Source organism: Rhinolophus hipposideros, assembly GCF_964194185.1.
Source record: "Rhinolophus hipposideros genome assembly, chromosome: 24".
Classification (NCBI taxonomy): Eukaryota; Metazoa; Chordata; class Mammalia; order Chiroptera; family Rhinolophidae; genus Rhinolophus; species Rhinolophus hipposideros.
Window position 1 is genome coordinate 18,538,396 of NC_138070.1, and position 23,168 is coordinate 18,561,563.

The 23,168-nt window shown below is 48.3% G+C and overlaps 1 protein-coding gene across 1 annotated transcript; it reads right to left on the reverse strand.

The window, feature by feature from the left end:
* Window positions 1–271: 271 nt before the first annotated feature.
* Window positions 272–14,765, reverse strand: NIPSNAP1 (nipsnap homolog 1). The gene is made up of 10 exons (XM_081037971.1): window positions 14,620–14,765; window positions 8,715–8,842; window positions 8,499–8,544; window positions 8,164–8,258; window positions 5,052–5,122; window positions 4,776–4,916; window positions 4,455–4,486; window positions 4,053–4,147; window positions 2,772–2,855; window positions 272–1,462 (listed from the first exon to the last, which is right to left on the reverse strand). Exons 1-10 carry the CDS (start codon window positions 14,727–14,729, stop codon window positions 1,398–1,400), a joined length of 867 nt encoding a protein of 288 aa, XP_080894097.1. The 5' UTR covers window positions 14,730–14,765; the 3' UTR covers window positions 272–1,397.
* Window positions 14,766–23,168: the final 8,403 nt, after the last annotated feature.

Consider the following 23,168-nt stretch of genomic DNA (forward strand, 5'->3'; position numbering starts at 1 on the left):
AGGGTTTTCTATCCCTGGTAGAATTGTGCATATAGGGAGGGTTCAGGACTTACGGTGTAAATCCTACTTATCTGGAGGTGGAAACACTTCGTACTGAATCCCTGGTTATACAGGGCAGTTCCTTCTGCCATGATGGGAGGCCCTGCCTGAGTCGCTCAGGGAGCGTAGTACCCTGGGCAGTGGGGGGTAAACTAGCCAGTTGAAACTGGGAAGCTGGCCCTGCCTTGGGCACCTGCCAAAGTCCCTTGCAGATGAAGAAAAAACAACGATGGTTTATAGTAAACATTTAATTGTTTCCATCAGGAACTCCAGCACAAGTTTTCCTGAAAGGGAGGCAGAATCAAGCTACCCAGAGGTTCATGAGGTGTGGGGGTCACGGAGGAGGCTTGCAAAGTCACTGACCCCGCTTCACATACCCAGTAGCTCTGTAGAATGAGAGTTGCATGGATAGAATGTGAAGAGGGAGAAAAGGGATGCAGGGGGGGCGAAATACAGGCCCTGGCCTGTACCTTTGCCCGCAAGAAGGAAAAGGGAGGACAGGAGACGCTCTGTACAGGGCTGGAACTACATATTCAAGTTTCCAGCCTCATTATGTAGAAAAAAGTGAGCCTCTCTCTGACTGTCTTGTATTAGGAGCCCCTCCCCAAGTGGTCTTTTATCACCTCTGTTCTATCTCCCCCTTCTGTATTCCAAGTTCTGCAGTTCAAACCCTAGTTCTGAATTCTACGTTCTACTTTCTGAGTTCCTAGTTCTGGGTTCTTGTTCCTGTTCCATCTGTTTCCTGCCCCCAGATTCCTTACAGCTCCCTTTTCCCAGCCTTTCTGGGTGGAATATATGGACCTCCTGCTGACTTTGCTAACTTGAGGGTTTCCCCCTTTACATCTTAAAGCAATTCTAGGCTTTTCCGCAGCAAGAGGGACATGGTTTAAACTGTCCAGCAAGTAGGTGGCCCCAGTGGAGACCAGGGAATGCCTGAGCACCTGGCTTGCTTTGACCTCTTCCCTTCCCACCCAAGCTCTAATCCCTGGACACACTACCTTTTGTGCAACTAAAGCTAAACTGAGGGATTCTGTGGTGCTAACTGGGGACTAGTGGCCTTGAGATGAGGACTCTTAAGGAAAATGTGAGAAGACATAAAAGGTTGTTGTTCTTCATTCAAAGAAATTAAAAACTGCTTCCCACCCAGGGGAAGGAGTGGTGGGGAATATGGGAACTGTCTGGGCAGAGCTGCAAATCCTCAGAACCCTGTGACCCTTCAGTTCCCCCTTTTCTGAGCTGAGCACTAGCTCCCCGAGTCCTCCCAAATCCGAGAGAAAACCAAGGCAGCTGGACTGGGAGCTCCTTTGTCCATGGCTGCCCTGAGGGAGAAGGGGAAAGAGGTGGAGCCAACAGCAGCATCACTGGAGAGGTGAGATCTTCAAAGGAATCATGATCCGAGACTCCATGTGTCGCACCAACGGGACTGTGGAGAGAGGCAGAGGTCACGGATGAGGCTGAGGCGAGCCAACTCCCGAAACTGGCTTTTGAAGGGGGAAGAGGCCAGAGATGCTGAGACAGGAAAAGCCCCAATGCCCTCCTAAAATGGCCCACAGAGAGTACTAGGTCTTCCAAACTGGAAGGAGAGGCGACTTAGGTGGTGATACAATGTAACACTTAAAAAATTTTCATAATTATCCATTTTCCTGTATATGTGAAGAAGAAAAAATAACTAGCATAGAAAAAAGTGATTTCAGATACTACTGCTCATGACAAAGCTAGTTAAAGAGTCAAGTAGGGGGATTTAAAGAAAATAACTGTGGCAGTTGTATACGGATAGGACAAAAGCTGTCAGCGGGTCCTCAAGTGGCTGAGTTATGAAACAAGCAGATCTAGTCCAATTGCCTCATTTTACAGATGGGGAGGCGGCAGCCCAGAGCCAGTCAACCCAAGGTCACCCAGGAGGTCAAACTCTTCCCTCCTGCTCAGAGCTATTCAAACTTTACTGTGCATGCAAGTGGTTAACACTTATAGTTCTTGTTAAAGCACAGATTCTAATTCAGTGGGCAGAGGAGGGGCGAGATTCAGCGTTTCTAAAGGTTCCAGGGATGCTGACACTACTGTCATTTGGGACCACACTTTGAAGAGCCTCCGGGAAACTTCAGGAAATGCATTCTCCCCTACACCAGTTAAGTGTGGCAGCCCAGCTGTGAGGGCAGGCACAGGCTCCTGTTCATGTTGGGCCCCCCAGCCACCTGTCCACCATAGTCCCTGGCACACAGTGAGGGCTCAGTCAACACCTGCTGACTCCAGGTGGTTCTCAGGGCGCCTAGCAAAGCGGCAAACACTGTAAGCAAAAGAACCGCTCGAAAAAATTTGCTGTATGCTTTGTGTCAGTCTGGGCGAAGTTCAGCACTTTTCACAAATTAGCTCCTGGAATCCTGCCGCCAGCCATCTGAGGCAGGCACTATCGCCATCTTACAGATAAGGAAACAGCCTCTGTGAGGTGAACCAAGCCTGAGGTCACAGTGCTCGCTCACTACCCCGCTTCTCTGAGGCAGGGACCTCCCGGTGGTGTTGTCATCCCCCAAAGCACTCACTTAGGGACTTTGGATCATGTGGCATATGCCGCCCCGATAGAAATCCACTAACTCATATTATTAAAAGAAAGTTCCTCATCACTAAAGGTAATCAAGTGAGGCTAGCTCTCCTTGCAGAGGAGATTCCAACCTCACTTAGGGCTGCTGCAGATGACCTCCAAGGGCCCCACGAAGCCCCCAGAGATGCTTGCTCACCTGTGTAGTAGACATTTTCATCCCAGCCCCTCTTCCTCCAGGCAGCATTTCTAGTTTCCTCCCGAGACTGCAGGTCTTTATAGGCTGTGGGAAAGGTACTGCTTCATTCTTTGGGCAGAGGATGTGACCCTGGACCCAGCACAGGCCCCTCCCACGGCCCTAATCCCCATCCTGCTGTCCCTTCCCCCACAACGCCTTGGACCGTTAGCAAACACTGTCTGCCTTGACAATCTCATCCAATCAGTACATTTGTTGACAACTCCCAAATTTATATTTCCAGCCAGAAATCTCCCTCAGGCTCCATACTCATGTATCTGGTGCCAACTAAACATCTCCACTTGGATATGTCTGCGTCACAAATATAACACTTTTGAGGGTCAAAATTACACTCTTACACCCTCCAACCTACTCCTCTTAGGGTCTCAGTAAGCGACACACAGCTGCTCAAACAGGAGTCTGGAAGTCCGGGAGTCCTCATCTTGCCCCACACAGTTCATGCAGAAGTCCCATTGATTCCACCTCTGAACTAATTCATCTGTGGACTTTTCAGCATTTTCACTGCTACCATCTTAGGCTAGGCCACTACCTCTCCTGCCTGAAGTAGTGTAACCGTCTCTTGATGCCCCAGTGCCTCTCTGCAAAATACTTCCCTGCAAAATGCTCTCAGCAAAGCACATGGCAGCCAGAGGAGTTATATTAGAACACACTATACGTCATGTCATGCTGCTTAAAATGCTGCAGCAGCCTCCCATTGCCTTTAGAATAAATCCCACCTCGTCCCCATGGCCTGCAAGGCCCAGTCTGACCTCCTCATACTCTTCCCCACTCTTTCCACACAGGACTCGTTTGCACTCCTCAAAACCCTGAAGGCCTTTCCCCATTGCAGGGCCTTTGCATGTGTTGTTCCCTCCATGCAAAGGCCCTTGGAATGCCCTTCCCTAGCAATTCACAGCTGGTTCTTTCTCATTCTTTAGCTGGGCTTACATTTTTACCTCCTCAGAGAGGCCTTCTTTGTCTATTCTAGCCAATGTAGGTTCCCATGCTTTTCTTCATCCTTTCTCTCTCTCTCTCTCTCTCTCTCTCTCTCTCTCTCTCTCTCTCTCTCTCTCTCTCTCTCATTTGTAGTAATCTGAAATTATCTTTTTTGTCAGGTTACTGAGGTGCTGTGTCCCTCTGCTAGAAGTAAGCTCCACAAGGGCACTAATGTATTCGCATTGCCTATGCAGAGTGACAATGGAGGAAGGGGACTAGCAGAGGTCTCCTGGGGGGTCCCCAGCCTACCCCAGAGATGGTGCACAACGTAGAGCTCCCCTATCTGCGAGAAGAAGCCGCCCACCGCCTCCTGGTTCTCCTGCCGGTACTTGATGGCCCGAGCCCTGGAGATGGCAGAAGAGAGTGGAGCAGAGGCCAGGGCCGGAACAAAGGGCTCCCTGAGCTGCCCCAGCTCTCAGAGATGGTCAGGGAATGGGGTGACGGAGGTGCAGCTGCTGGCTGGGTGTTCTTCCAGGGGAGGCCTCACAATCCTCACCTGCTGATTGGATCCTTCTCCTGGATCTGTGCAGGGCACAGGTTGCCAGGCTCCTTGCCATAAGGCCTTGGGAAAGGTGGCCCCCCACGGCCTTGGTGGGGGAGGTGGGCAGGGCCTCCCCAAGCCACCCCCCAGCCTATGGCACTGCCACTCACCAGTTGTTCCCCCACTCGATCATGGTTCCTGGCTGAAAGAGAACCGGGAGAGGATAAGAATGAGCCCCACCTCGGATTCCCAGTGTTACAGCTAGGTGGAGATGGTTAACAGTCATGTCTCCCCAGCTCCAGGGGCCACCTGGTCTTATTCAGGGGCTCTGACTCGCACGTGGGTGTGCATGTGTGCACAGGTGCGTACACACCTCTGTTCTGGGCCCAGAGGGAGAGGCCAGAAGGCCCAGTGGAGGTGCAGGGGCACCTGGAAAGCACACTGCAGCAGGGAAGGTGGGAGCAGGCAGGGATCTGGTGGGAGGGAGGCACCTTGAGCTTGTATGTCCTCAGCTCATAGATGTTGGGGCCTGCTCTGGGCTGTGGCTCGTTCCAGAAGCTGAACTCAAGGAGCATCTGGTTTCTCCTGGACAGCAGCATTTGGCTCCGTTCCTTTCGGAACTCCAGGTACTCCTGCGAGCATGGCAGTCTGGGCATGGCAGTCAGGAAGAGGCCCCCCCACCCCAGCCGTGTGTCCCATGGGGTGGCTGAGGCAGCCCCAACACAGGGCTGGGCCTGAACCAACACACAGAGGTTTGCCGAGCATACCTTGTTATTTTTGAGCTTGTTCATGCAGTCCATGAGGGCTGGGTAGCCACCCGAGAATCGCCACAGGTGCACTAATGGGTGAGAGGTACAGGTCAGGGGGCCACTTAGACACCCTGACCCGCTTACCCCAAGGTTGGCTAAGTGTGCATGTAAGGAGCTGGTCTCCAGCATGGTTCTCTGTAGCGCCAGCAGTTTCTCTGAGTTCCCTTTGCCTTGGTAGGTGGCAGTGCTGGGCAGGGGATGACTCCAGACACAAGCCCAGAAGACCCAGGTTTGAACTCCATCTCTGACAGGTGAGCTTTGACCCCTCTGGGCTTCGATGTCCTCATCCTGAAAATGACGAAGCTCCCCCCCAAACTTCCTCAAATAGAAACAAGAGAATCAGAGGTGAACTTGTACCCAAGGAGCAGTGGCACACATAAAGCCAGGCCTGTGAGATAGGCTGGACAAATGGACGGGGTAGGTCTGATGGTCTGAGACGGAATATTCCAAGACAGTTAATTTAAAAAAGACACCAAGAAACAGAATTCTACCACATGTGTTTAGGGGTAGAGGGATATCTCCAGAGCTGCTGGTCGATGCACGATCTCGTGATGGAGACTCAAGAGATTGTGACAGGAGATGCCTCCCTGGAGCAGAGAACTAGGGCAGGCAGGAAGGAGGCTTACTTTTCACTGAAAACTCTTGTACTGTTTGAAAATATCGTAGCCTCTGTACAGGGTTAAATAGTGCCCCTCACCAGACACTCAGAATGTGACTTAATTTGGAAATAGGGTCTTTGTAGATGTAATCAAGCTAAGATGAAGTCATACTGGGTGGGCTATAAATTCAATGACTGGTGTTCTCATAAGAAGAGGGAGATTTGGACACAGGCACAGAGAGGACACAATATGAAGACAGAGACACCGAGGGAGAACGCTATGTGCCTAAGTAGGCAGAGATTGGAGTGATATATTTACAAGCCAAAGAATGCCAAGGATGTCCAGCAATCACCAGAAGCTGGAAAAGACAAGAAAAGATTCTCCCCTAGAGATTTCAGGGGGCGTGTGGCCCTTCCTCACACCTTGATTTCAGACTTCCGGGCTCCAGAACTTGACAGAATAGATTTCTGTTGTTTTAAGCCACTCAGTTGTTGGTACTTTGTTATGGCAGCCCTAGGAACTAATACACCTTGCAATAATAAAGAAACCTAGTTACTACAGAAAATTGCCATCTTTAGGAGCACCACTAGGACAGGGAGAAAAGTCTCCAAAAGGGTCAATAGGGCATGCTAGCGCTTAGGGCAGGTGGCTGACCAGCAGTTTGGAAGTTCAAACCTTGTTACTTCCCATCCCCATACCTCACCTGCCTTTTGACTCCATCTGTGCCTTATTTTCCCATCTGAAAAATGGTCTGACCCTATGGTTGAAAGGCCTCTTTCCCAAGGGAAATAGCAAGAGTACATATGGATGGATGGAAGTCTACCACGTCCAGGAAGGCTGACCTATGGAAGAGGGATTAAGCTGATACAGGGACCAATAGGAAAAAGTTACAGGAAGGGAGGGCATCCTAGCCCACAAGAAAGAGTTTTCTAACAATGATAGCGGTCCCTTTAGAAGATGGATCAGCAGTTCTTACAAATTCATTCAAATGTAGATTCCTGAGCCCTGCTCTAAGGGGATGGCTCAGAGGGCTGCTCCTCAGCTGATTCTACGTGGCAGACAACACTTCAAGATACACAACATGGAAGACATGCTTTAAAACTTTGGTATCCCATTCCTCAAAATTCATTTCCCAACTAGCAAACACTTCGGAGAATCCAAGGAGTGCTGCTGGAGCTGATTTAGTTGTGCCTAAAATGGGAAAACCGTAGGGGCTGGAACTGAAGACAGTTTGCTTTGATCTGCCTTTCGGTGTGCCAATGACTATTACTGAAACAGAATAAATGATTAAGAGTCTATCTGCAGATCATAGATAAAAACAATAACCAAACAACATAATTATCAGGGCTGTCAAAGGATGAGATAGGTGGTTTGAGGTAGTGAGTTACCCATTGTGGGGAGTATTCAAGGGAAGCTTACAGGACCTTCTATCAGGACTGCTCCAGAGGAACTCTCTGTGCTGTACAGAGTGTAAATCAGCACAAAAGGACTTTTGACTATTATGGAAATATTTTATAGCTGTGGTGTCCAACATGGTAGCCATGGGCCACATGTCTATCGGCGGGCACTTGAACTGTGGCTAGTATGACTGAGGAACCGAATTTTTCATTTCATTTCATTTTACCTAATTTAAATGTAAATAGCTACATGTGGTTAGTGGCTACCTTGCTGGACAGCGCAGATACAAATGCCAAGGCCCCTGTGAGTGGCTGAGATACTGTGAGTCAACCATATTCATGTGTGGGTCCTAGCAGCTGGTGCCAACCGAGGTGGGTAAGTTGGGGGGAATGGGGTATGCTGCGGGGGTAAGGAACCAGCTCAGACAAGAGCCCCTATTTATTCCACAAATACATGCTGCATACTGGGGATTCAATGGTGAAGAAAGACAGGCAGGGACCCTGCCTTCCCAGAACTCCCCATCTATATGGGGAGACACACAAGTACACTACAGGAAGCACGATCAGGGCTGTGAAGAGGCAACTCCTGGGGGCTAGGGAGCCAGGGGAGGTACCTCACCCTGCTGGGGTAGGAGGGCTCAGAGAAGGCTTCCTGGAGGAGTTGATGTCTATGCCAAAATAAAAGATGAGTAGAGAACTGAGCCAGTTTCAGTGGGCAAGACAGAAAGACTGCTTCAGGCAGAGGAAACAGCATGAACAACAGTGTGGAACTAGAGGGTGAAAACGATCTGAAGAACTGAAAGAAGTTGCGGGTGGGAAGCACAGTGAGCAAGGAAGATGTGGTTAGAAAAGGCCAGAGTCTGGGCAGGGAAGGACTCGCAGAGCCACACGGGCCATCCAAGGGCAGAGGGGAGCCACCACAGTTGTCTGAGCAGGGGAGTGAGCCGATGAGGATTGCATTTAGAAAGACCCTTCTGGGTGCTGCTGTGACGTGAGAGTGGAGGGCAGCCACGTGTGAGAGGTGCTGGGGGCCTGGGCGGGGTGCCAATGGTGCTGGAGAGGTGGGCACCTCACCTGCCTGGTCCTGCTCCCCGTACCACGTGTTCCAGTTGCCCACAAGCGAGCAGGGGTAGTCCTCATCCAGGTGCAGCTTGGGTAGCACTGCCTCCCTGTGGGAGGGGCACAGAGAGGGGGGAGGGCTCACACCAGCCAGCAGGGCCCCTGAGATAAGGGTTCCAACTCAGGCCCTCAGGGTGTCAGTCTCCCCATCTCTAAGAGGCAGAGGCTGGACGAGACATCCTTAGGACTTCTGGCTCTGAAATCTACATCCCTGGATTTCTGTAAGGAGAACAAGGCTGGGATATAGTCCCCACCCAAACCGAAAGGCACGGATAGAGGAAGATGCTTACGTCAGGCTGTTGTAGGCATCCAGACACTCAGGCTTCACATTGTGAACTGCAATAGAAGACAGACAGTGGGGGTGTTTATGTCTGTGGGGAGCTGGTGGGCATGAGGGCGAGCCATACAGAGCCAGGGCTCCCAGGGCAGCTCCCAGGACAGCCCCTATCATCTGGGAGCCCCAGAGGCCCGAGGAGGGTGAGATGGCCGGCTCAGCAGCCACTCACACTGGATCTTGTAGAGGTTGCTGGTTTCCTTCTTAGACAGCAGGGTGGAGTGGGCGTCCTTCCGGGGATCCACCTTGTGCACAAAGAGAGAGCGGAACCAGCTGCCTTCATTGTCCTTGGAATAGAACCTGCAGGATAAAGGAATTTAGGGGGACATGAGGGGTTGGAGGAGCCTCAGCCCTTCCATTTGTTCAGACATCCTGCTCCCCAAGGCTGGTAATGCACATTTCTGGGAAGGGGGCCATGGAATCCCATGACAGCTCCAGAATGTAACACATCATTGGAGCCAGCTGAACAGACCAGATCCTTTCTGCAGAGATCCTGGCTGCCCAATTTGCTTCTTGAAGCTTTGCAGAGGAAGCCTCCCTTCCTCCACTTCACCCCTTTCCAAGAGGCCACACAACTGCAGCCTCCTGTCAAGAGGCAAACCAAACCCAAACCCTCCTTGCCAGATGTCCAACGCCCTTGACAGCCCAACCTATATTGTCAGCCTCCTCTTCTGTGTGCCCTCCGAGTGTGTACCCCTCTCTCCAGTTACGCTACTCCTCAAACACAACAGCCTCTTTTCCTGTGCTTTTTTGTGTGTGCTAGTTCTGTCCCATCTGATGAGAATGACACACTCTCTGTCCTTCCCGGTGCTCACACTACACGGCCTGTGCCCCTTCCCAGCCCCAACAAATGGAGGGCCAAAGACAAATAAACTTAGTGCCTGACGATGTCAGCGTCTGCTAGAAGAAAGGAGCCTTGGAACACAATTACCGCTGGGGTCTCTGGGAGAGCCCAGGTGAGCCAACCTGAACTCAGCCTCTGAAAATCTGGGCAGGCTCTCCAGAGGAGGTGAGCTTGCTAATCTTCAAATCTCCAGTGCTGATTTGGCAGATAGAGCGGGTAAAAGGTATTGCAAGGCAAGATTCATTCTTTCATTCATTCATTCATCCAGCCAGCCAGCCAGCCAGCCAACACTTAATTGACAAATATCTGCTCTGTGCACCTCGCCAGGGTGCTGCTCCCTGTAAGAAAGAATCAATGAATGAATGATGTGCCTTGTTCAGAGCAGAGGGACCTGCCACCAGGTCCTGCCAGACCATAACTGCACTCCTCACACAAGGTCCCAGCAGCTTCTAGCCAGGCCTGAAAAGCAAGTCTCCTACTGAATGATTTCTAGCCTGGGAGGCCCCATTAGCAAGTCCTCTCCTTCTTACAAGCCTTTTCTGTGGCTAGAATAAATGTCTTGCAAATTCAAAGTGTTACATTTCCCCCCCTAAATATGGAGCAGCCACTAGGACTGATGAAATTAAAAAAGAAAACATCTTAAAGTAGTGATGCCTTTGTATGAGCACAGAGGAAGATGAGTGTCCCCAACTTTTAACACTGTTTCCCTGGGAGAGGGGTGAGGAAGATGGTTACATTTTTCTTTATTCACTGTAATTTTTTGTAAAGCCAAAAAAGATAAAATAAAAATGTTTTAAGTGTTCCTGAATACATAGTGCATGTATGTCATCTTGCATGTGTGTGCTTCATTAACAAAAACCAAAAAGACAATTATCATCAGACAGGCGGCGTGGGGTCTGTGAAAATTCTAGACCGGAAGAAGAGAGCCCTGCTATCGATAACATGGCTCTGTCAGGGATCTGTGATCAACTTTTCCATAGCACGATCCCGCTGAATCTACATGATGATGTTCCAATGTTGATACCATTAGTGTCCCCGTTTTCGAGATGAGAAAATAGAAGGTCAGGGAGTTTAAGGAACTTGCCCGAGGTCACACAGCAAGTCAGGAGCGGCAGAGCTCAGGTAGGAACCAACCCAGAGCTCTTTCCTTTAAAGCCAGCCGCCACCATTGGGTCAGGCATCAACTCGGGAGCACAAAGCAGATACTGTGAAGAAAACAGGTGTTTTCAACAAAACCACTAGCAGAGGGACCTGACCTGTGGTTTGAACGTAGAGTGGATGCTTTCCCTGACAGGGGTGGTGGCAGGGAGAAGAACAGTTCCTATGATTTGTCAACCAAGACCTTTGCTCCAGAACTGGACTTCAGGTAATTTATTAACCTCAGTACTGACCCAGATAAACAGCTAAGTGGCTCATCCTGGAGAAGAGAGCCTGGGGGCTGGAGTGTTGGAGCGTGGTCCAGAGCTCTGATGGGTGCCCCTATCCTCCTTTCCTGCCTCTGAGCTTCAGTTTCCCCGTGTGTCAAACAAGCAAGGTGGAACAGCCTATTGCTAAAGATCTTTTCTGTAGATAAAACGCAAGAAGGGACCTGTCTAAAATCCCAAGGCAGGGTCTGAACTAGAAGCCAACATCTTCAGGCTCCCATTTTCAAGAGTTCAAATATTTTCTCAGTGAAATCAAAAGACTCTTACCTTTGAACTCCCCAAGCCCTCTCACCCTGCTCTTTTTTGGTAGCTCCTAACACATTATACCTTTTCTTTTTCTTATGTTTGCTTATTACATGCTTTATTTTCCCCCCACTAGAAGCTCCCCCACAAGGACTGGGCTGTTGTCTGTCCTGTATATCCCTGCTGTCTCCCCAGTGCCTGGAACAGTGCTTGGCACATGGCACATGCTCAGTCCACATTTGGGAAATGAAAGGAGGACTTGGGGGGCAGGGGGCGCTCAGACACAGCTGCAGGAAAATGGTGAAAGCTGGTAAGACAGGAAAGGGTGGATCTTTGCTCAGAGCGTGGAATTGGGGCTCGGGCCCTCTCTATCCCCACCACCACCAGCAGAATAAGTGCTTAAGAGCAGGTTCTGGACAGATGGGTTCTAATCCCGGCTCAGCCTCATCTCTCTGAGCCTCATATTTCTCACCTGTAAAATAGGAGCAAGGGGATGGGCCTCTGGAGCAAGGGCCTGACGTGGCAGTGGCAGCTAATATCACGGTTCCTACTAAACTTCCTAACTGATCTCTAGGCTCCCACTCTTTCACCATTTTTCCTAACCTGCCCATCAATCTTTGTAAAGCACCATTTTGATGATGCTATTCCTTCTGCCCAAAAGTCTTCGATGGCCCCCTAATACCTACAAAACAAAAGCTAGATGTCTGTACTTGGGATTCTAGCTCTCATCTACTTTGCCAAGCTTTCCAGAGTCAATTCCCTTTTAAATTTGGTAACCACAGAGCCGGCATTCCCCAGTCCGTGGTTCTCAGTCCACAGTGTTAGTTTCACCTGAGAAATTCTCAGGCCCCCATCCCAGACCTACTGCAACAGAAATTCTGGGGATGGGCTTAGCAATCCGGGTTTGAACAAGCCCACCAGGGGATTCTGATGCTCACTCAAGTTTGAGAATCACTGCTCTAGAGTAGTTACAATGTATTTTTTAAATGTAATCTCAGTAAATCATCCCAGAAATGCCAAAGATTCTGTTATCTAAACTCTATTAAGAATGCCCCTTAGGCCTAGAAAAATACAATACAGCTTTGTTCAATATGTAGGAAGGATCTGCCCTAGTTGGACCAGTTTAGCCCCTTCTACCAAAACACCTCTCATATTTCCCTTAGCCCTTTCATCATTATCATATGATTATGCCTTGTCTTCCCAAACACACAGGAAGCCACTAGCTGATATCCTTCCATCCCCTAGTATACCTAGTGCAGTGCTTTTGGCATGAAAGTTGCTCAATATTTGTCCTAGATGAGAACTTATCAGTAGATGACACATTTGCACTCAATAGGGCTCAACAGTCTGATGCCTCCTCACATGAAACTGCTTCACGATGTACTAGATTTATTTGCTCAGAAGCTCGGCTCTGTGCACATTCTGAAACACTCTTGTTTTGAATTGGCCGACTTTAGAAAGGGCCACATTCCTGCTTACTGTTCCAGAAGTGTGTCTTTAGAAAACCTGCTACAAGAACTAGAACTAAATTCTGTTAGCAATAGGATTACTGGTGCAACAGTAACAATAACTGCTGTTTATTGAGCACTTAATATGTGCTAAGAGCTAATCCTCACAATGTTTTTGAGAAAAATGAGGCTCAGAGATGTCCCATCCCTAACTCAAGGACCGTTAATCAATTGCCAACAGGATTCCAATCCAGGTCCATCTGATTTCAAAGCCCACAAACCTGAGTGGCCAAAAGGGACACTGTTGGCTCCTCTAATGACTCCAGAGAGACATGGGGCAGAATGATGGGGGGGGGGGGTTGGAGAGGGTGGAAGCAGGGGGTGGGGTGCATGTTCCCTAGTATCAAAGGTGGGACCAGAGCGTAAGTAACTGCAAAGCAGTCCTGGAGGGACTTGGTAAGTATTCACCCACTTGGTAAGTGCCTTCACAGTAATCCTACAAAAACACCTAGCAGGGATCAGCATCCCCAGTTTATAGAGAAGAAAACTGAGGCTAACAGAGGTTCAGTGCCTCCTCCAAGGTCATGTGGGTCAAGTAAGGAGCAGCAGGTAGCCTCTATGTCCCATGCCCCTGTTGTGGCCTCTGGATATCTGCCACACAAATGGCTTCTACCACCAACTGGTTCTGTAACCTTGGGTAAGTGAGGTCCTTTCCTGTCTTGATTTCTTCATCTGGAAAATAAGGGGCTCATAGAAGATGATCTCCTCAAGGCTCTTTCAGCCCTCATCTCATGAAGGGCTCAAGCAGAAACTGCTTGGGACATAGGCTTGAGCAGGGGGCAACATCTGTTGCGTTTTCAAGGGGGGCTAGCAGTCTCACACACATGGCCTTTTAAATCCTCAACAGCCCTATGAGACATATACTATTTTATCACTCCCGTTTTATAGATGAGGAATCTGAGACTTCAAAAGGCCAAAAACTCGCCCAATGCCATCCCACTAAGAAAGGTTGAGTTAGATTTGCTGCTGGTGCCAGGCAAACTTCAGGCTCTTTCCATATATTTTCTCCCCAAATATTGGGTAGTTGGCTGGGGGCACATGCCAGTTCCTCCTTCCCAGCTGCCTCAAAGCCCCACTGCACAGCACTCTACATGTCATCTAAAGGTCTAACCGGAACTCTGCAGTTTCACCATTGCGCTGCTAGGCAGAGGAGACCCCTGCTTCCTTTCCACAGATGGAGGGACAGGTGTACTCACTTAACAAATGTTCTTTTTCCCCCCTTAGTTTTATTGGCAAATGTTCTTGAGCATACATTGTCCTGAGCCCTGTGCCAATGGTTGGAGAAAGAGAAAAATGAAGTGATGGTTTACTGGGGGAGACAGGTAAGTATGTACAGCGATGGTAAGTGCAGAGATGGGGGAAGTACAGGGTGCGGAGACTGAGGAGGAGGGGCCGCCCTGGACCAATCAGGGAGGCCAACCCCTGCCTGCGCCCAGAGCAGAGCCCAAACAAAAGCTTAGGCTAAACGCATGGCCCAGCCAGCTTCCCTCAGCCGGGAGGCCACCAGTTGTGGTGCAAAGAGCACTGGGTCAGGAGACCAGGGTCCAGACCCAGTGCTGCCACTGGAAAGCAGGGGGAGTGACCTTGGGCATTTCCCATCCATCCTCAGGCCTCCTTTGCCCCACCCACATTGTGCAGGGTTGAGGAGCAAAGGGTCTGTGCAGCCATGGCCCGTGGAGATCCTCCACTGCTCTTCCCATGTCTTACCCCCAGAACTTCCCGAGGGGGAAGCTGCCTCTCCTAGCTCAGTGGGTGCTCACATTAACCGCAAAGGCAAGAAGGGGCCACTCCTCCTGCCCTCTGCCCACTCCTACTCTTCAGGGCCCAGGACCTCCCCTCCCCATTCACCCATCTTTCACTCTCTGCCTAGAGCCAGGTATCCACTAGGACAAAGATCCTGGGCATACCTTTCCCATCTCCCCCATTCTTGCCCAGAGCTCTACTGGCCAGGTCTAGATATTCTTGGCCGTGCCTCTACCCCATAGATTCCAAGCCGTAGTCTCTGCCCATCCCCCTGCACGCCCCGCGCACACCGCCCCAACCCGGCCCGGCTCTCACCGCGCCGCAGCCGCAGCTGCAGCCGCAGCCGCAACGTCTCCGGCGCGGGGCCCGGGGCCCCCGAGCAGCCGCCGCGCCGCCGCAGAGATGCTGCACAGCAGTGCAGCCATGTTGGAGCGGAGATGGTTGGAGGAAGGCCGCGCCCCTTAACTAAGCGGAGGAGGAGGGGCGTGCATAAGCACCGCCCCCTCCGGGTTGCCTGCCTTTCTCTGCACTCCGCCAGGTGGGTGTCGCGGAGGTGTTTCGCCCCCAGCTGGGTAGACCGTGGGCGGAAGTCGGGATTCTTGTCATCCGAGTACTTGCCATTCTGCTACTGACTTGCTCTGTGACCTTGAGCAAGCCCTTTGCCCACTTTGGGCTTCGGTGTTCACCTCGGTAAAATGGGAGCGTTGAGCTATGATACCAGCGATTCTTAACTGGACATTCAAGAATGAGGGGCAAGGAGTCAGTAAGCCCCCTGAAATTGTGCGTTTTTCTGAGGAGCGATCCTCATTCAGTGTTTATCACATAATCAAAGAAACGACTGCCTCCCTAACAATTTAAGACAGGACTATAAAGGATGCTTTCTCTCCATCATCTCCTTTTCTCTTCCCATCCCCCTTTACCAGCTCTGCCTGGGCCTCCTGGGACCTCACGCTGTCCTCCTGCCCTGCCTAGCTTTTCCGTAATTCCCCACCCCAGATCACAGACCTCAGCAGGGTCCTAGACCCTGTAAGCACCACCGGGTGGACCAGGGGCCTAGTCCTTCCCAAGGGACATGGATGGAGGCACACCCTCCCAAAAGAATGTCCGCTCTCTAACCCTTGGCTCCCTCCTGGTATGCTTAGGATGGGGGAGTGGAGGGCAGCCTTTAATTTTGTGATTCCTTCAGCAAATATCGAGTCTGCCTGGCTAGCACCTGTGCCAGGCTGTGAGACACCAAGGTGGTTAGAACAAGCCCCAGACCTTTGGGGACGTAAGTCCTGATAGGGGAGACCAAAATCACATCAGCACTGACTTTGAGCCCCTCTGGGGCAGACACCTTAGGTCTCTCTCCCCTCATCTCTCCTGCCTGACATATAAAATATTTGCTGAGTAAGTGAAAAATATACACAAAGATATTTTTGCCAATTGCAATAGAAGAAATATGGGGAGCTATGAGAACTTATAATGGGGAGGAAGAGAAAAAGGGAGGTCGTATATAGACTTTGAGGGTCAGTAATGACTTCTGTAAGAAAATGAGGCTCGAACTATGATTTTTTTTCCTGTGTTTTCTAAAGTGACACAATAAACATGTATTATATGTGTGATTTATTTAAGAAGGAAACTGTATGTCATTATGATAAATGGGAAACCTGAATCACTTGTGTAAACAGGTAGACTCGTCAAAATAAATGCAATGAAAACAACAGTGTGGCTGTTGCCTTGAAGCTCACGCAGAAGGCTGTGAGCCTGAGGCCTGTTCTCTGTGTTAACAAAGAACAGCACAGAGAGGGGTTAGAGACACAGCTGGGCCCAGGGGCTCCTTGGGGTTATCAGAGGGACCAAAACGGAGTGAGCTCCTCATTCTGGAAGTCAGTGTGATCAGAGGGTTCCCAGGCACAGCTACTCAGGAAAAACCCAGATAGGTAAATGGAGGCGCACTGATGTCATGTAGTGGAGCTGCCCTTCTCTTAGGATCTGAGTGTGGCAGGTGTGGAGAGATGGAAGTGACCGCCTCCACTGGGTTTTACCAGAGGCCTGAGACCTTGAACCCAAGCATTAAGGGAAAAGTAGGGGGGCTGGCCTGGTGGCTCAGGTGGTTGGAGCTCCGTGCTCCTAACTCCAAAGGCTGCCTGTTCTATTCCCACATGGGCCAGTGGGCTCTCAACAACAAGATTGCCGGTTCGACTCCCACAAGGGATGGTGGGCTGCGCCCCCTGCAACTCAGATTGAACACAGCACCTTGAGCTGAGCTGCCAGATGGCTTAGTTGGTTGGAGAATGGGCTTTCAATCACAAGATTGCTCATTTGACTCCCTCAAGGGATGGTGGGGTGCGCCCCCTGCAACTAACAACGGCGACTGGACCTGGAGCTGAACTGCTCCCTCCACAACTGAGACTGAAAGGACAACAACTTGACTTGGAAAAAGTCCTGGAAGTACACACTGTTCCCCGATAAAGTCCTGTTCCCCTTCCCCAATAAAATCTTTAAAAAATAAATAAACAAATGAAGTCACAAATTCCATTCCTTAAAAAATAAAAAAATAAAAAGGATAAGTCGGGAGATTTTGCCAGGAGACGGGAGCAGGGCAAGGAGAACCGCAGGCAGAGGGAAGCCATGTGTGCACAGTATGTAAACGGGCTGCCAGGAAGAAATGGGTTCAAATTGTTCAGCACCATCGAATATAATTGAAGGGCAGAGATGATGTGGAGGCATAATGGGTACAAGGAACGCTTTTCTAACAATGGCGTGGGCAGCCTTGATGACCTGTCACTGGGTATGCCAACAGAGACTGCATAGCAACTTGCTGGCAACTCATTAGCCATGTGATAGAGGGCATTGGCATTGAAACCACAGGAAACTAGGGCCCATGGACAAGGAGGAGCCAGCCCTCCAGGTCTAAGTTGAGAGTCATCACCAAATTCTTGGTGTTTCTGGCTGTCTCTGTCGGGGAGAATAATGGAAGGCTGAACTGCGGCTTTCTCATGCTTGTCTATGCATTTCCAAAGAGGGCTCTCCTATCTCCTCCCACTTAAGTGAGGCAGGAGGATCAAAAAGGTAGTTCCAGAAGTACACTCCCACCTGTGACCTGGAGAGATGGGAGATAGCTCTCCCTCCCCATGCCATAAGAACCATAGTGTGGCAGCTCCCTGGAAGTACAGCTTTCAGAACCCCAACCCCACCCCAGCTAGGGTGACCAACTCATTCCAGTTTACCCCAGATTGTGTCAGTTTTAGCACTGAAAGTCGCTCATCCAAGGAAATCCCTCTGTCCCGGGGAAATCAGGTTTGGTCCTATCCCTCTCCCTAGGACACAGAGCCACTCTATCCCAGAATCTTTTCCTTGCTTAACTAACTCATATACCCTGCCTGAAAGAGTAGGGCAGAGGGCTCTCTTTGTGGCACTCAGTGACATGTAATGCCAGTTAACTGAGCAGCTGGTATGAATGGGTTCCTGCACCATGGACTATGCATTCTGGGTAGCAAACATGATAGATGTTGTACAACAATTTCACAAATAAGGAATTAGATCATTTCCAATTACTGTGGAACAAATTACCCCCAAATTTAGCAGCTTGAAGCACTAAGCACTTATTATTTCATACAGTTTCAAATGGGTCAGGACATTAGGTTAGCTGGGCTGCTTCTAGCTTAGGGTCTCTCACAACATCACAGTCAAGACGCTGGCTTGGACTATGAAAGCTTGACAGGAGCTGTGGGATTTTCTTCCAAGGTGGGGTGCTCACACACCTGGTAAGAGAGTGCTGGATGTTGCCCAGGGGCCTCGGTTCCTTGCCACCAGGCACTGCTTGGATGGCTTCACCGCATAGCAGCTGGCTTCCCCCAGAATGAGTGATCCAAGAGAGAGTAAGGTAGAAACTTCAAGAACTTTTATAACCTGGCCTTGGAAGTCATGCTTGTCATTTCTGCATATCTCCTTGGTTACACATTGTCAGCCCTGCTCCGTATAGAAGGGGGCTTTACAAGGGTGTGAATACCAACATGCAAGAGTCATGGGGGCGGTCCTGGAGGCCGGCTACCATAATTAGGCTTTGCACTAGGCCCAACTTAATGATAGGGTTTGGGCTCAGCTCTTCAAGCAATCTTTAATGAGTAGCCCTCCCCAGTACACTGTCTTCTGCCCTACGATTTCTCTCTCCCCCTCCTCTCTGGGGTCCCTTCCCATCCACCACTGAGTCTGTGACATCTCTTTCTCCTGAACCTGTCCATCCCTCCCCTCTCTGCAGAGAGCTGACCCATCTCTTCTCCTCCCTCCTTTCCTCCCCGAAGCTGCCCTTCTGGAATCTGCCTTCATAACTCACTGCCAAGGCCTGTTGCCCAATTTGTGAAATGAAATGAGAGGAGCCAGGGACAAAGACAGATGGGCAGCACCAGGCGGAGAGGAGCAGGCAGGTTCATAAGTGTAAAATATGGACAAACCTGCCATCATCTATTCTCTGGGACAAATAGATCATCACCGAATGGGCTGCAGAAGAGCAAAGAGACAAATTACCCAGCTGTGGCAGTGTCACCCGTTCCTTATTGATGGGCTTTTATGCTAGGGCCAAACTGCTCTCAGAATTGCATCCCCAGCTCCAATGGGGCCCAAATAGGAGTGACAGGGACAAGAAAGCTTTTTGTCTCAGCTGGGACATGAGCCACACTGCCAAGTCCCAGCATTTTTGTGGTATGCATTCATATGCAGATATGAATTATGGAACTTTGACGCAGTGCCACATAAAAACATTAACAAAGTGCCATTCCACGTATAAATTGGAAATCATACAAATGGAAAACATTTTAACTCGTTAGGTATGGAACAATTTCAAAGCCGTCAGGATGAATTATGAACTGTGTTTATGCTACTGCCACAAGGCGGCGCCACTATAGCAGGGAAAGGAATGACCATAGTGCGTCATTATGGAGCAAATCACGCTGTTGCTATGGTCTCTTGCAACCGCTTCTTGTGGCTATTGAGCTGTTATTTTGCCATTCGCTATCGTTATAAACGACTTTAAAAAACTATAACAACATCATCATTCACGCATTCACGAAGTAGAGATGCTAGTGCTGAAAAACACGCCCCCTTTTGAGTGGATAGTGGATGTAATAAAACACCACGAAGAAGACTGAACCCCGCTCCGCGACAGGTGGTGCTGTTAATTTAGAAGAGTGCCGGCGGGTAGAGATAATGCCGCAGATACAAAGCAACATCAAAAGCAAAACTATGGCAAAATGGTTGTGGATTTATGAGCTGTGCGAATGCATTTCATCACCTACTTTACATTCATTCCTGTGGGGAAAATAGAGTTTTGAAATACAAACTTTTAAATCATATGAAGTTTACAGAAGGCATCCCTCTTGAAAAATAGGACTTTCCTGGACCTTTCCAGTATCCTCGCATAAATATAGCTCCTGGAACCTGCTCCTGGAAGGGGAGTGCTGTGGGTTGAATTGTGTCCTGTGAAATAATAGAAAACATATACTTCGTGTCTGCCACTGGTTCTGGCACAGAGTTCCTAAAACCCTTGTAATTTCCTAAGTGATAAGAGCACTAGGGGCACTTTTTGTTTAAATATTTGGTCTTTGACCCTGGTTCCTGACACAGAACTCCTAAATCACTTGGAATTTCCTGGGTGATAGGAATATCTTTTGTTCAAAGGAGGCAATGCTTGGTGGGCTTCTAAGCCATCATTAGAAGCTTGGAACTTTTAGCTCCATCCCCCATCCTCCTGGAAGGAGAGGTTGACTGGAAATTGAGTTAATAATTGATTATGCCTACATGATGAAGTCTCCCTAAAAATCCCAAAAGTATGGTGTTCAGAGAGCTTCCAGGTTGGTAAACACACCCATGTGCTTGGAAAGTGGTGCACTGCCACTCCACAGGGAGAAGCTTCTGCTCTCCAGATCATTCCAGGTCTTGTTCTACATATCTCTTCGTCTGGCTGTTCATCTGTATCCTTTATTATATAATAAACCCATAAACCCAAGTGTTTCCCTGAGTCCTACCAGCCATTTGAGTAAATTATCAAATTCCAGGAGGAGGTCACGGAAACCCTAATTTATAGCCAGTTGGTCAGAAGTACAGATGACAACCTGGACGTGCAATTGGCATCTGAAGTGGGTGGGGCAGCCTCGTGGAACTGAACCCTTAACCTGTGGGGTCCACACTAACTTGAGTTAGTGTCAGAATTGAATTGTATTTTAGGACACCTAGCTGGTGTCTGAGAGAATTGCTTGGTGTGGAAAACCCATGCATTTGGTGTCAGGAGTTTTGTGAGTACAAGAGTAAAGGAGAAACACAGGAGTGTTTTTTCCATACATGTCCCCTAAAAGAAAGATGTTGAAGTCCTAACCCCAGTACTTCTGAATGTGGGACCTTGTTAGGAAATAGGGTCTTTATAGAGGTAACCAAGTTAAAATGAGGTCATTATTATGGGCTTTAATCTCCAACATGACTGATGTCCTTATGAAAAAGGGAAATCTGGACACAAAGAGAAATATGTACAGAGGGAGGATGATGTGAAGACACACAGGGAGGAGGGAGAAAGCCATGTGAAGGTTGGAGTGATGTTGCCACAAGCCAATGAACATCTAGGGATACCAGAAGCAGGAAGACACAAAGAAATATCCTCCCCTACAGGTTTAAGACGGAGCATGGCCCTGCGGACACCTTGATCTCAGATTTCTAGTCTCCAGAGCTGAGAGACACTACATTTCTGTTGTTTTAAGCCACCTAGTTGATGGTATTTTGTTACGTCAGCCTTGGAAACTAATACAGAATGTCAGCTCAAGACCTAAAGTATCTACTACAATAAGGAATACAGAAAAAGCATCAAATTGCAAATTAGGCATGAGCATGAATTTTAGGCCAGAAAAAAGTCATTTTTCAGTGCCTACTGTAGACAAGGCCCTTTGTTACCTTCACACTGTCCTTGGAAACCATGGGCCCAGAGTCAGAGATGTAGGTTTAAGATCCAGACTCTATCTCTATTAGGCTGTGCGGTCTTTGGCCCATAACTAGTTTTGGGCCCCTCAGTTTTCTTAACTGTCAAATGAACATGATAACTTACTTAATCATGAGAATTAAATGAGAATGCATATGTATAAAAATGAGCACTCAGTAAAAGTTGAATAAATGCGTGCTTTTAGGCTTTGCTATTTGCAATTCCATTTCCTGTTCTCTCCATTTTAAGTGATGAGGAAATGGAGGCCCAGAGATGGTAAAAACCTTTTCCAAGTCACACAGCACCTTGGACATAGAGGGTGCTCAATAAATAATAATTCCTTTTTAAGAGGGACTCTTAAACATGTTATAACATTTATTATTATGCCCACTTTTACAGATGAGGTAACTGAGGCTCAGAGAAGCTAAGTTGCCCAAGGTCACAGAAAAGTTGAAATTCCAACTCAGGTCTTCCTGCCCCTAGCACTGCAACTGACATCCTGGGCAAATTGAAAGATCTTCAATTCCAGGGCTGAATGGAACAGGATGAGTACTAGTGATTTCCTAAGATGTTCTAGGTTCTTTCCCATTGTTATTTCAGATAAGAGTTGTTGCCTGCAGCCTACTTTCATTCAGGCTCCGTGCCTCAGGATAGCACCTTGGAACGCATCCTGGCCAAGGCCTCAGAAGTCTTAGGTCCCAGGTCACCTGAGCCAGGTAATGTTGAATGAGTCAAGTCACCTTCCTGAGCTTGAGGCTGCAGACAGCCTAGAACCGCTTAGTTTGCCTGGTTTCTATCTCCATCCTACTCTCAAAAGGATGTAATGCAGCTTAGGAAAATACATCTAGAACATCATTCCCATCAAATGAAAACTTATAAGACAAACCTGAACTGAACAAATATTTGGCTGATATTCATTAGAAGTGTCAAGGTGAAAAATAAGGAAAGACTGAAGATTTATTACAGACTGCAGAAGACTAATGAGAAATAACCCAATGTTATGTGGGAACCATGATAGAATCTTGGAAAAGAAAAGGACAGTAGTGGAAACACTGGTGAAATTTCAATAAGAGCTTTACTTTAGCTAATAGTAGTATATCAATGTTAATTTCTTGATTCTGATAATTCTTTTATGATTAAGTAAGATATTAACATTTGGGGAAGCTGAGTGAAGGATATAGGAAAACTACTATTTCTGCAAACTTTAAGTCTGATATTAGTTCAAAATAAAAGTTTAAAAATTATACATATGTAAGAAATACTTTGTTATATAAAGTATTGATCTAAGTAAAACAAATAAACAAAAAAGCCTTTAAGTAAGGGATCCGTAAGTATATAAAAAGAAATATAGCTAGTGCAACAAATAAACAGTAAGTGAGTCGGGGGAAAGTTATTACAAAGTGAGGAATAAGGGCAGAAAAAAAAGATGAAGCCAAAGATAAGGCAAGAGCAGGTACAATTGCCAGAGGCTGAATTCAAATTTGGCTCTGGGCTTTCTAACAGAAAACTCTAAGAAGGAAATGAGATTGGTTATATGGTTTACAGCATGTTAAGAGAGAGAGAAAAAAATCCAAACATTTACATCCATACATAAGAGCCCATGCAGCCCTTAGAAAATTATATTATAGAATATTTAATGATATGGAAAAATATTCATAACATATTAATGAATAAAAAATTAGCAAATCACAAAACAATATGTACTATATAAAAGCAGTGGGCCAATGGATTCTGAAAATTAAAATTGTTTTTTTCTTTCTGCTTGTACAGGTTTCTATTGCTATGTAACAAATTATCATAATTTCAGTGGTAATTACATTTATCTCATGGGTCTAGAATGAGTCTGGAATCCAGGGTCTGGATTCCAGGGAAGGCCTAGCATTATCTTCTGCTCAGGGTTTCAAAGGACTGAAATCAAGGT

What these genes read in the sequence shown, in the direction of transcription:
- NIPSNAP1 (XM_081037971.1), bottom strand. Translation starts at nt 14,729, where the DNA reads ATGGCTGCACTGCTGTGCAGCATCTCTGCGGCGGCGCGGCGGCTGCTC. An exon ending in CGGGGAGCAGGACCAGGCAG is followed by an intron (nt 5,123 to 8,163) that starts GTGAGGTGCCCA and finishes CTCACCCATTAG; the next exon opens with TGCACCTGTGGCGATTCTCG. An exon ending in TGAGGACATACAAGCTCAAG is followed by an intron (nt 4,487 to 4,775) that starts GTGCCTCCCTCC and finishes GTTCTCTTTCAG; the next exon opens with CCAGGAACCATGATCGAGTG.